At 39.0% G+C, this 12653-nt stretch overlaps 2 protein-coding genes across 3 annotated transcripts; both read left to right on the forward strand.

Moving 5' to 3' along the window:
- The first annotated feature begins 570 nt into the window (after positions 1 to 570).
- Positions 571 to 3794, forward strand: LOC103930588 (pre-mRNA-splicing factor 38). The gene is made up of 5 exons (XM_009339941.3): positions 571 to 1015; positions 1678 to 1799; positions 1931 to 2021; positions 2173 to 2370; positions 3200 to 3794. Exons 1-5 carry the CDS (start codon positions 726 to 728, stop codon positions 3627 to 3629), a joined length of 1131 nt encoding a protein of 376 aa, XP_009338216.2. The 5' UTR covers positions 571 to 725; the 3' UTR covers positions 3630 to 3794.
- Positions 3795 to 6006: 2212 nt separating this feature from the next.
- LOC125470038 (eukaryotic translation initiation factor 3 subunit A-like) lies at positions 6007 to 12352 on the forward strand. Of its 2 annotated transcripts, none has more exons than XM_048568434.1 (14): positions 6007 to 6144; positions 6712 to 6801; positions 7031 to 7512; positions 8139 to 8354; positions 8493 to 8861; positions 8959 to 8988; positions 9382 to 9609; positions 9710 to 9871; positions 9960 to 10181; positions 10269 to 10469; positions 10543 to 10749; positions 11015 to 11095; positions 11314 to 11515; positions 11701 to 12352. In XM_048568434.1, exons 2-14 carry the CDS (start codon positions 6756 to 6758, stop codon positions 12078 to 12080), a joined length of 2826 nt encoding a protein of 941 aa, XP_048424391.1. In that variant the 5' UTR covers positions 6007 to 6144; positions 6712 to 6755; the 3' UTR covers positions 12081 to 12352. The 2 variants fall into 2 exon arrangements, with proteins under 2 accessions (XP_048424391.1, XP_048424392.1); XM_048568435.1 differs by having other exon boundaries at positions 6142 to 6248.
- The last annotated feature ends 301 nt before the right edge of the window (positions 12353 to 12653 follow it).

The following is a 12653-nucleotide window of genomic DNA, read 5'->3' on the forward strand; positions in this document are numbered from 1 at the left end:
CTAGACTAAGAGAATGCGACAAACTCAAAGTTAGCCAATTCATCAATCACAAAATTTATCTTACAATAAACTCGATGGAGATCACAATTCCAATCTCTGTCTAGCAGCTCACGACAAGCCTGTACCAATTCACCAAGAGTATGATCGTCACTCACCTTCCATAATCATATGAACAATGAAAATAGAATTAGATTTCACCAAAAGACGCACAATCCTTTATTTCAAGCAAGCTGCAAGCTGAATAATACGCCCCAAATACACCCAAGGTTAACACAAAACCCATTTTAAAAACATCAAAACAAGAATTTTTTTTTTTTTTTTTAGTACATCGATATTTTTACACTAAGGGAGAGAGAGTTCGACTAAACCACACAATGAGTAGCCTAATTTGGTATCAAATTCATCATCTACGTGATTCGAACCTAAAACCTCTCACTTCTAAATAAAGATAAATATCATCAGATCGTACTACTCAACGACAGATCAAAACAAGATTTAAAACCAAGAGTTGACACAAACGATATTTGCAAATTATTATAAATACGACACTCCGTTTTGACCCTGGCGGGGACAATTCGGATTACAGCCCAAAAACGCACCGTCCAACTCCCCAACGGCAACTATATTTCTCTCTTTCGCTCTGATTTTAGGGTTAGGGTTTATCTGTCCCTCTCTCTGCGCCCCCCAAATCCAGAGTTTCGTCCACTTCTCTACGCCTTCCAGCGATGGCGAACCGCACGGACCCGTCGGCGAAGAATATAAGGGGAACGAACCCCCAGAATCTGGTGGAGAAGATCGTACGGACGAAGATATACCAGAACACGTACTGGAAGGAGCAGTGCTTCGGGTTGACGGCCGAAACCCTAGTCGACAAAGCCATGGAGCTCGACCACATCGGCGGCACCTTCGGGGGCAACCGCAAGCCCACGCCTTTCATGTGCCTCGTGATGAAGATGCTTCAGATCCAGCCGGAGAAGGAGATCGTTATCGAGTTCATCAAAAACGACGATTACAAGTGCGTTTCACTGTCTCATTAATTAATTGCTCATTAGAATTGTTGTAATTTTGTTTGGATGGGCTTATATGATTGGCAATGTGAATGTTCTAGTAGCTGGGAGAGTTAGAGTTAAAGGGGGCTGGGAATTTGGAAATTGTGGTCTTTTTATGATAAACCCGATTTCGACATTGTTTTCTTTTGGATGCAGATATCAACCCTTTTTTTATTTTTACCGGTTTTTGTTTGATTAATATAATATCAGATAAAATTAACTGAAATCGGATAAGTTTGGTGGTTTGGGTTGATTAGATTGTAGTATGAAAGGAATAACCTTAGTTTTTTTATGTAAAAGATGTAGGAGAGAGATAATATTCTCTGTTGTGTTAGGTGAAGGTAAATAAAGAAGGCGGGAAGTAATCAGGTCTTCTAGTTTTTATGGTATAAAGAGAGAGTTTTTCTTCTGAATTTTGGTTTAGGAAGGTTTAAACAGAAAGGGTTTAGATAACAGTGCAAGTTTGTGTATTATGGTGGAGATTGTTTTTGTAGTGTTATGTCCCAAGCTGTAGCCTTTATGATTCTTAATGCTGAATACCTCTATTTATTTTTCAGGTTTCATGTGGGCGTGGAACATTTTGAGTTCTTCTCTCTAATGTGATTTAACTTTGTTTATTTGGGTTTAGGTACGTTCGGATACTTGGTGCATTTTATTTGCGGCTTACGGGAACTGATACTGATGCATACCAGTACCTAGAGCCTTTGTACAATGACTATCGGAAGTTGAGGAGGAAACTGCCTGATGGGAGTAAGATATAAGATCTATCTCTGAAATTTTCATTGATTACTTATTTGTGACTAGTCTATGCTACCATACTTATTACGGAATATTTATGAGCATATGCTAACACAAGTATGGCTAATCTCTTGCTGTATCAGATTTTACCTTGACGCATGTGGATGAGGTTATTGATGAACTTCTCACAAAAGATTACTCATGTGACATTGCAATGCCACGAATTAAAAAAAGGTTTGTTTATTGGAACAATTTTTCAAGTTGATTTTATCATGGTGGTCTCTTTCTTTTCCTGTTTTTTAGCTGTAGACAGTTGTAATCAACCAATTTTCAAGTTGACTTTGAACTTTAGGTTTGTATATGTGATTCCTTTCTATATATACAGATGGACTCTCGAAGCAACCGGTTCATTGGAACTCAGGAAAAGTGCTTTGGAAGAGGACTTTGAGGAGGAGGAAGAGAAAGAAGAGAATGATCAAGTTGATGTAATGGATGAAGATGTCCATGATAGGGATTATTATCGTGGTCGAAGCCCTGCCAGGGAAAGAGATAGGGATAGAAGATGCGACAGTCACAGATACAGGTTCGTTTTCCTGTTTGTGGTTTATGAGAATGTTAGATTTATTGATATCTTTAAGTATGTTACATTCGTTAGGTTCTTATTCTTTGTGCTATTATATGTGAATGGAGATGGTTTTAGGATTTTTTAGCTTTTAACCCATATGGGGTAAAGTGAAGTTTTGGTGAAAATAGAACACAAGAAGTAAGAGGTGAGGCATAAGAAAACACTTAAAAGAGGTTGAAACTGATTTTATATTTGTTTCGTAAATGAGAGTCAAAACTGATTTTATGTTTGTGAGAATTATTAGACTTGTTTTACCTCATGAGTTTATTATTTATGAAGTGGAAGTTGTTGCCTGACTATAAAAATACAGTCTAGTACATTCATATGTAATTGAGGTTTCTACCATGGCATTTTAGGCCGTAGGTGTAATATAATGGCTTCCTATAGTGATATCAGTGATCCTGCCAGGTTTCTCTGCACTGACAGTGTGCAGTGAGAAGTATGATGGATCATACATTTTGCTTGCAGGATAAATGTGGTTTCCTGGTCTGCTGTGTCTTTTTCCTTATTTTGCATTAGAGTATAATTTACTGTGTTATAGCTGTGATTTGATCATGATTCAGGCGGAAAATTTTGAGAATCATAAGTTCTTTCGGAATTATTTCCATGATGTGGTTATTTGAAAGCCATGGTCGCTCATTTTTGGCACCTCTGTTTAATTTCATTTTAGTGCTGTCCTTTCATTTGTAAATGCTTTTTGTGCTATCCTTTCCCTTGTTAAAGGATTGGAACTATCATTTTTAAGCTAACACTGTCATTTCTGTTTCTTTCTCCCCCCTTAAAATAGGGACCGAGATTATGACAGAGATTATGATAGGGATAGAGATTATGACAGGGAACGTGGACGTGAAAGAGAGAGGGACAGAGACAGGGATAGGGATCGAGACCATTATCGGCTAAGAGACGAAAAGGATTATGGTCGTGATAGGGATAGGGATAGGGATAGGGATAGGGATAGGGACAGGCGAGGGAGGGATCGTGGCAGGAGGAGGAGCCATTCAAGGAGCAGAAGTCGTAGTAGAGATCGTGATGGTGGGGATAGAGATCGCAGGAGACATGCCCGCAGCATTAGTCCCAGGAGACCTGATCGTGAGGAACCGAAGAAGAAGAAAGAAAAGAAGAAGGAGAAGAAGGATGATGGCACAGACCATCCGGATCCAGAGATTGCTGAAGCAAACAGACTCCGAGCATCTCTTGGGTTGAAACCCCTGAAGTAGTGATAATCCTGGTGACTAGTTCATGTCAATGTGTCTGAACTGTCTTTTTACAATGTAGACTTTCTGCTGTCAGTGCTTTCAGTATCTGTTGTACATCCATTAAGTAGCACCAAAGTTCGTATAGAGAGATTGATTAAACGATTAATACATGTTTTGTTCGAGTTATCTTTTCCGAGAATCAACTGCCCTCATGATGAGAAGAACGGACGTGCAACCGGGAATCTAAGGTGGCAGTATTTCTAGCCTATCGCACCTGGATCGTGTGATTGGTTTGGGATTCTGCCACCTTGGCATCTTGGTTGCATGTACGTCGAAAACTAGAGAAATATGGTAAATTCAACCATCTAACAAAAACACAAGGAATTTAAAAATAAAGTATTCACAAACAGAATATCTTGGTATGATCTCAGCTTACCAAATGCCATCTTGATCGTACTCGAGAGTTTCTGATAAACTCAGTGGCTTGCACTTGCCTCCCATTAGAATCCTCTTCTTGCACAACTCCTCCCCTTCTCTTTCTCCTTGCTTCGAATTATCTTCCTCATCGAACTCCCTTCTTAACATGTTCCCCAGGTTCCTTCCCGCTCTCGACTTCCAGCCGTCAGTTACCATTAACTTCGATGGATCCCCATTCAAGTTGCCGGAACTTCCATGTTCCCCAACCACTCTGTCACTCTTGGTTTCGCTTTTCGTCAAGTTTCCGCCATCTGTTGACTTGATCCTCATGCTGCTGAACGCATTGACAAACACCGAACGGATTTTCGTTGTCAGAAGCTTTCCGGGCTTCGTCCTTGTTTTCTCCGTCCTCGTTTTCGTGCAGCACTGCTGTTGCTGCTCATTATCTCCATCAGCGTTGTTCATTTTGCATCCATAGTGAAGGCGTTTCGGCATGGTTTTGAGCAGCAACTTGGGGTTGGGGACCTTGATCCTTATTTTTGGCTGGGGAATGGAGATCCTAGTAAAGTATGAAAACGGGTGTCGGTTTTGTGGGATTATTTTCTGCATGGTTTTGAGCAGCAACTTCTTGTGTGTTCGTTTCACGCTTTCTCCATTTATTTAAATGCAGCATTATTGGTGGCCTCCGAGAAGATAGGTTTGAATCAAAAGAAAGTGGATATGAAAAGGGAGAGAAGTTGGGAGACGTGGGTGAGAGCAGTTGAGAAAATGTGAGAGCAGAAGAGAGCACTTCTCTCTCCTTCCACCACCTTCAAACGCCGTCATCTCCATCGATCCCTCCGCCGTAAGGTTAGTTCAGTGCTCTTCTCTCTGACGCGCCCCGTCTCTTTCTTCTGTCTTCCGCTTTCTAAAATTCCGACACCCAAACCCTACATACGTGTTTTGGCGCAATACTGGAAAGGAATCCCCGACCAAATCCTTGTATGGGCGACCAAAATCTAATCAATGGCCACCAGATAATAAACTCCGTCGGCCTTGACTTTCCGTAAACGATAAGGCGACGAACTTTGGTCGCAGAAAACCATTCGGACGAAAAGTCAAGAAAGGAACGACCAAATGGTTTCGTCACGTATCACATTTTTTTCTCTTGGGAAATGAGATATATTCACTTAATTAACATGATATGTACACCTCATTTGTCGGACCAAATGCTATACACACATATGATAGAAGAAAGGTGATCGCTCTATTGCCTAAATAATAGAAGATATCACTTTCAACATTTGAGTACATTGTTCAAGAAAAATACAATCATAAGAAATTGTTTGACTAAACCAACGTTACGATATGTATAGTAAGGTAAAGACTCGGACATCAACATTCGAATCATATCGCTCGAATAATTGATCCGAAATCCACATGAAACACGATACACGCACAAGAAAAATAAAGCTTATCCGACCTAGTAAATTGGACACATGATTACTTTGCAACTCAATTGAAATTGCTTTTTCTAAAAACACCGTTACTCTTAATTATTTTATTGGAAGTGCTTAATTTTTTTAAGTTCTTCCTCACTTCCAGATGCTTGTTTTGATATTAGAATAGTTCTATACAACGGCTCTTTGGTAATCAAATTTATTTTGATTTAGATTCATGCTTGCTTCGTTTCCTGCTTAACCAGATTTATGCTTACTTTGATTTCTGCTTATTCCGATTCTAAATTGGTAAACATGCTCTTAAATTTTATTTATTTATTTTTTCCTGAAAAAAGATGTCAAGAATTCTTATTTATAAAGCACTTGTACTTGCCTGTTCTAAAATGCAATTACATATTTTAAAAGCACTTTCAAATAGGGAAGTTAATCCTTTAAAAATCCAAACTCCAAGAGGAATACCGGGTCGGTTTGTACGAAAGCCCAGCCCAATATAATAATAGCACGAACTCTGCGACCCTACGATAAAAGTCAGCCACCCAGCATTCACTTAGCCCACCATATCCACAAAGAGCCCAATCGGACTGAACCAATCTCCAATTGGACATCGGCAAACCTAAAACCCTACCCTCTCGCCCTCTCTCTCGCTCCTCTCCCCGTGCATACAATTGCGGCCACTTCTGGTACGTTCTCTCTCACTCTCAATCTCTCAATCTCTCCATCTCTCTATCTCTGTATCCGACTTCAATTCCAAACAGAAACCTGCTTCTGTTCGTAGCTGCAGCCGGTAGCAATCAAATCTGCCAAATATTCTCCCTTTTTCTTGTTGATTAATAAATTTCACGATGAACCCCTGAAAAAGATTGGGTTTTTTAATTTAATTTCATGAAATATTGGACCCCATTTATCTCGCGGATCTTGGATTCGTGAAAAGTCACAAAATTTATCCCCAGAAACGATTCTGAGTTGCCGATTTTTTTTTGTATAGTTTTGTATGATTATTTGCTGATAGATGCATAATGTTTCCCGGTTTCATGATTACGTGATTTGATTTCGGAGTTTTTTCGAGCCCCGTGTACTGTGATTTTTGTAATGGAATTAAAAACGTTATAGTGTGCCCCGAAAGTTGACACTTTATCTGCATATGTTTTCTAATTTTGTGATTGATTAGTGGTTTAGGCAGACTGATTGGATTTAGATGATTCGTTAGCCGAGTTCAATTTTGACGAGATGGAAATTTTGTGGTTCAGGTGACACTTGCGCTGTGTGAAGCGGCAGGAGTTTTAAATTCAACATGGCGAATTTTGCGAAACCGGAGAATGCATTGAAGCGAGCCGAAGGTGAAATATGAATGCATAGTTCTTTAGTTTTATAAGTTGATTGCTTGGTTTCAAATTTTACCCTAACCCTTTTGCGTTAGTATCTTTTTGTATCATTGCATTCTAGTAATTAGGTAAAAAGAATAAAATTGGTTCAAATGTTGATGTCAATTGCTTGACAGACAATAGAAATTCTGGTCTCAGCATTACCCTATATATCTATGCTGACAATTATAATGTGTGGATGCAGAGTTGATCAATGTTGGGCAGAAGCAAGATGCATTACAATCGCTTCATGATCTTATCACTTCAAAGAGATATAGAGCTTGGCAAAAACCACTTGAAAAGATCATGTTTAAATATGTAGAGCTTTGTGTTGACTTGCGCAAGGGTAGATTCGCCAAAGATGGTCTTATCCAATATCGTATTATATGCCAGCAAGTTAATGTTAGTTCGTTGGAAGAAGTTATCAAGCATTTCATGCATCTATCTACTGAGAAAGCCGAGCAGGCTCGTACTCAGGCCCAAGCCCTTGAAGAAGCACTTGATGTTGATGACCTTGAAGCTGATAAAAGGCCAGAAGATCTGATGCTGAGCTATGTCAGTGGTGAGAAAGGAAAAGATAGGTCAGACCGTGAAGTTGTTACTCCCTGGTTCAAGTTTCTATGGGAAACTTACAGGACAGTGCTAGAGATCTTGAGAAATAACTCGAAGTTGGAGGCTCTATACGCGGTAATGCATTTCTGTGGAACAAATTTTCGATTCCATTGTTTTTGTTGTTCTGTTCCTTTAACAAATTTCGCCCACAAGCATTCTAGCAGTTAAAACCACTCTTAACTAAAAATGCTGTTATGGAATATTAATGTTCTCCAAGGTTCTAGTAGTAAAATCAACTCAGCAATTAAATACTCATTTCTGGATTAGTAGGTGTTCTCCAAGTTTAACTGGTGGAGATTTATCTAAATTTTTGTAGAAGCCTTGTTCTTGCTCCGAATGACTAAAATAAAGGAATTCAATCAATCAGTAGATAAAATTTTGCCTGATGTTTACTTCGACTTGTTTAACACTTCATAGTTCTTGCAAAGGATCATTATGGGACCTTTTCTCATGCCATCTCCCAGTGGAGTTGGAAGAATATACTTTATAATGCTGCTTTCTACCTGGATTTTGTTAGCTAGGTTTTGTTAAAAGATAATGGTTGCCATTTCTTTTCGAGCTTTCTACACAATGGTGCCATTCTTTTTTAACATTATTTATTTTTGTGGTTTGTGTTGAATAGTATTGTACAATTGATGTTACTAATTAAGATTTGTGTTTCATGAAATAAATTGAGTCTTATTGAGATTTTTAATCTTTAGATGACTGCACATCGAGCCTTCCAGTTCTGCAAACAGTATAAGAGAACGACGGAGTTTCGCAGGTTATGTGAAATCATCAGGAATCATCTGGCAAATCTGAACAAATATAGAGATCAAAGAGACCGACCTGACCTATCTGCACCTGAGAGCTTGCAGCTGTATTTGGACACAAGATTTGAGCAGCTGAAGATAGCCACTGAGCTTGAACTGTGGCAGGTGTCTAAATTGTTTTTTTTTTTTTTTTTTTTTTTTTTAATTTATGCGTGGATTCTGTGAACAAATTGAAAAATCTTTGTATCTGCTTGTAATATCTGTCTATTTCTTACAATAGGTTTTTAATCGATGTGTCTGCAGGAAGCATTTCGTTCTGTTGAAGATATTCATGGCTTGATGTGCATGGTCAAGAAAACACCCAAAGCATCCTTGATGGTGGTTTATTATGCCAAATTGACAGAGATCTTGTGGATTTCAGCTAGCCATCTTAATCATGCTTATGCATGGTTCAAGTTGTTTACACTGCTAAAAAGCTTTAACAAGAATTTAAGCCAGAAGGATTTGCAATTGATTGCATCATCTGTCATCTTGGCTGCACTTTCGGTTGCACCCTATGACCAAACACGTGCTACATCACATTTGGAACTTGAAAATGAGAAAGAACGCAATTTGAGAATGGCTAATCTCATCGGGTTTAATCTTGAACCCAGAATTGACAGAGGAGATGTGGTATTGCCATTTTCTCTTTTTTTTTTTTTTTTTTTTTTTATTCTTATGATTCCATTTTTAATGAGTTCGTCATTCTAACGCTTTGTTTTGTGTGCAGCTTTCAAGATCAGCTCTTCTCTCGGAATTGGTAAGTTTGTTTTGTTATTTTTATTTACAGTCAATTGAGATTTAATTCCTTTTTCCTGTGATGGACATTAGCAAAAATTTCTCTTAGCAATAAGGGCAATGCTTCTAATGCTTCTCTGATATATTTTATGATTTTCATACAATGACAATTTTGCGATGGAGTATCATGTTGAGATTTTAATCTTTTGGTATTGGTACTTTGAGTAAAAAATTGGCTTTCATTTTGTCATATAAATCTTGCTATGACATAATTTCCTTATGTGCTATTACTTATTAGTACTAAATTAGATTTTCTTTTCAAATGTTTGTCAATGTGTATGTATTGTGCATATTATGACATTGTCTTTATGTTAAGTTTGCAATCAATATGGTCTTATTTCGGTTTTGTTTTCAGGTCTCAAAAGGTGTGTTGAGCTGTGCAACCCAGGAAGTTAAAGATCTTTACCATCTCCTGGAGCATGAGTTCCTACCCCTTGACCTTGCTACAAAGATGCAACCATTGTTGACCAAAATCTCGAAATTTGGAGGTAAGCTGTCCTCAGCATCTTCTGTTCCAGAAGTGCAACTTTCTCAATATGTTCCCGCCCTTGAAAAGCTTGGTACTTTGAGGTTGCTCCATCAGGTGTGTTGAATATTTGTTATCTTAAAAGATTCGTAGTAGTATCTCTGTGTTCTTATAAATTTTTAACATTGTTGTTGATTTATCCCTCTTCAATTGTCAGGTATCCCAAGTGTATCAGATAATGAAGATTGAATGTTTATCTCAGATGATCCCATTTTACAACTTTTCTGTTGTTGAGAAGATTTATGTGGATGCTGTTAAACATAACTTCGTAGCTATGAAAGTTGACCATATGAAGGGTGTTATGTTGTTTGGTAACTTGGTAAGTTAGAGATTGCATACTCTGCATTTGCCTCATTTTTCATGCCGTACAAGTCACAGTCTGACTGCCTTCTCACTAACCATGTCAGGGTCTAGAATCTGATGGGCTTCGAGATCACCTAACCAACCTTGCCGAGTCTCTAAATAAGGCTAGGTCTATGATGTTCCCTCCTGTTAAGGGAGAGTCAAAACTAGTTGAAATTCTGCCTTCTTTAGCTGAGACTGTTGATAAGGAACACAAAAGGCTTCTTGCTAGGAAATCAATCATCGAAAAAAGGAAGGAGGAACAAGAACGTCAACTTCTGGAAATGGTAAGTCTCTGCGTACATCTACCTTGAGTTGCAGTTATTAATAGTATGGAAATGGAAAAATCATAGACTAAGCTTTCAATTTCTCAGGAACGTGAGGAAGAGTCTAAGAGGCTCAAACAACAGAAAATAACTGAAGTAGCAGAACAGAAGAGGCTTGCTGAAGAAGCAGAACAAAGGAGGAATCAAAGGATCCGAAAGGAAATAGAGGAGAAAGAAATTGACGAAGCACAGAAGCTCCTTGACGAAACGCGCAAAAAAAAGAAAGGAAAGAAACATATTTTGGATGGAGTAAGTGAAAGTTTTCTCGTTAGTTATGGTTTAGATGGAAGACCCTATCTTTATATATATTATTTGTGTGCAGGGGAAGGTGACTAAGCAAAGTTTAATGGACTTGGCCCTGAGCGAACAGCTCAGGGAGAGGCAAGAAATGGAGAAGAAGTTACTAAAACTTGGAAAAACAATGGACTACTTGGAAAGAGCAAAAAGAGAAGAGTCTGCTCCTCTGATTGAAGCTGCATATCAACAACGTTTAGTTGAAGAGCAGTTACTTCATGAACGTGAACAGACAGTATGTATTATGGTTACATTTTGTATTTAGTTTACCAACTAAATTTATCCATCGTATAATGCCCTTGTCAGTTTTGTAAATATCAGTTATCACTTTAAACTGCATCATTTCTCAATGTTGGCCATGGCCTGCAGTTTCTTCCTTTTACTTCTGCTGATTTTGGCCATTTAATGGCTGCGTTATCATCCTATTCTTTCTCCCTAAATTCATTTTTATTTTCTCTTTGCCTTGTATGCTAACCATAATTCAACATTCTGCTTTGCAGCTGGAAGTTGAGCTGAGCCAACAGCGCCATGAAGGAGATCTGAAGGAGAAGAATAGGCTATCGCGGATGATGGACAATAAGGTGAGTTTGCATTTTTATCTGGCCTAACTGTGGAGGATTGCTCAGAAGAGTTACACTTCTGATCTTCATTTTGAACACAGAAGGATACGTCTAGATTATATACACTGCCCTAAAAAATGTTCATGCTATTATTTTTGGGGAGAGAGATAACATATGCATGCACAATAATCAATTTTACCATCAACAAAATTATTCTGAGCTTTTTTCCTCTTTGTCAGACTATCTTCCAGGAAAGGGTCTTGCATCGTAGGCATGAAGAATACGAGAGGAGGAGGGCAGAGAGAGAGGAACAGATTAGCCAACTGATTTGGGCCAGGAAGCAAGAGAGGGATGCCAAGAGAAAGAAGATATTCTTTGTGCGGTCTGAAGAAGAGAGACTGAGGAAGCTTCGTGAAGAGGAGGAGGCGCATAAGCGTGAAGGTACCTGTCCTCCCTGACTTTTGACTAGTTAACTTTTTTCTGATTTCTGCAGTTCTTCTAGTTTCTCGCTGATTAGGGAAACATTGTTGAGTAATTTTACTTTCTACGATGGCTCTTGTGCTTATTATGTCTTGTTATTTTTGCCTTCTGATGTGCGTCCATCATTGCTGTCTTGAACCATGCAGAAGCTGAGAGGAAAAGAAAAGAACAAGCGGAGCACAAGGCCAAACTGGATGCGATAGCTGAAAAGCAGAGGCAAAGAGAGAGGGAATTAGAAGAAAAAGAAAGGCTGAGGAAAGAAGCACTTTTGGTGAGGCCAGCCGAGATTCTTAGGCCTGCTGAGCCACGTACGGAGCCTGCTAGTGCTCCTCCTGCTGTTGCACCTGCTCCTGGGAAATATGTACCCAGGCACCTTCGGCAAAGGGGAGCTGAGGCCCCTGGGCAGGCTCCAGATGACCGCCCACCGCCTTCAAGTGATAGGTGGCGCAGTGGCAGCGATGAGCGCAGACCTGCATTTAGTGGCGGTGGCCCAAAGTGGTCTTCGTCCAGGGGTCCAACCCGCTGATTATGTGAGTTTTGGTCTCGTTTCTTGATACCGGGGCATTTTGATTTTGTTCAAGCTGGGAGTGTTCCGGGTGGACTACGAAGGGTTATTTAAATTGCAGCAGTAGACATACTAGAGCGGATATAACCTTTGCGTTTAGTTAAATTCTTTTTCGCCTGTTTATTTGCCATCTTACGAGTCTCTTCTCGCGCCAATGCTCCTTGTAATCTTGAAGTTCAAACTTCTTGTTCTCCCTGTGCATGTTTGGATTGTTACAAAGCTTGCTTCTCAGAGGTGTGGGTTTCCAATGCTTCTTTGTTGCCAACTTTTCAATCTTCTGAATGTCCAAAAAGGAGAGAAGATATTTAATTTGGAGTACGTTTGAAGGTGCTATTAAAATGACTGAATTGCATATAAAGTAAATGATTTTAGATTTCAAAAGCACTTATTCCTGTAAGAAGCACCAGTTGTAGGAACTTCAAGACTTCAAGTGCTTTTTTAAGATTCACTTGTATTTTTACTAAAGATTGATTTTAAAAATATCATCAAAAACGTTTTTTGTTATTTTAAAAGCATTTTCAAACGAGCTATTTA

This window comes from the organism of the source record quoted next, unplaced genomic scaffold, assembly GCF_019419815.1.
Source record: "Pyrus x bretschneideri cultivar Hongxiangsu unplaced genomic scaffold, Pyrus_bretschneideri_v1 Contig48, whole genome shotgun sequence".
Lineage (NCBI taxonomy): Eukaryota > Viridiplantae > Streptophyta > Magnoliopsida > Rosales > Rosaceae > Pyrus > Pyrus x bretschneideri.

Coding starts and splice junctions, on each gene's coding strand:
- LOC125470038 (XM_048568434.1), top strand. CDS start 6,756: ATGGCGAATTTTGCGAAACCGGAGAATGCATTGAAGCGAGCCGAAG. Junction 6,802..7,030: donor TGCATTGAAGCGAGCCGAAG/GTGAAATATGAA, acceptor GTGTGGATGCAG/AGTTGATCAATGTTGGGCAG. Junction 9,610..9,709: donor CTTTGAGGTTGCTCCATCAG/GTGTGTTGAATA, acceptor TTCAATTGTCAG/GTATCCCAAGTGTATCAGAT.
- LOC103930588 (XM_009339941.3), top strand. CDS start 726: ATGGCGAACCGCACGGACCCGTCGGCGAAGAATATAAGGGGAACGAAC. Junction 1,016..1,677: donor ATCAAAAACGACGATTACAA/GTGCGTTTCACT, acceptor ATTTGGGTTTAG/GTACGTTCGGATACTTGGTG. Junction 2,022..2,172: donor ATGCCACGAATTAAAAAAAG/GTTTGTTTATTG, acceptor CTATATATACAG/ATGGACTCTCGAAGCAACCG.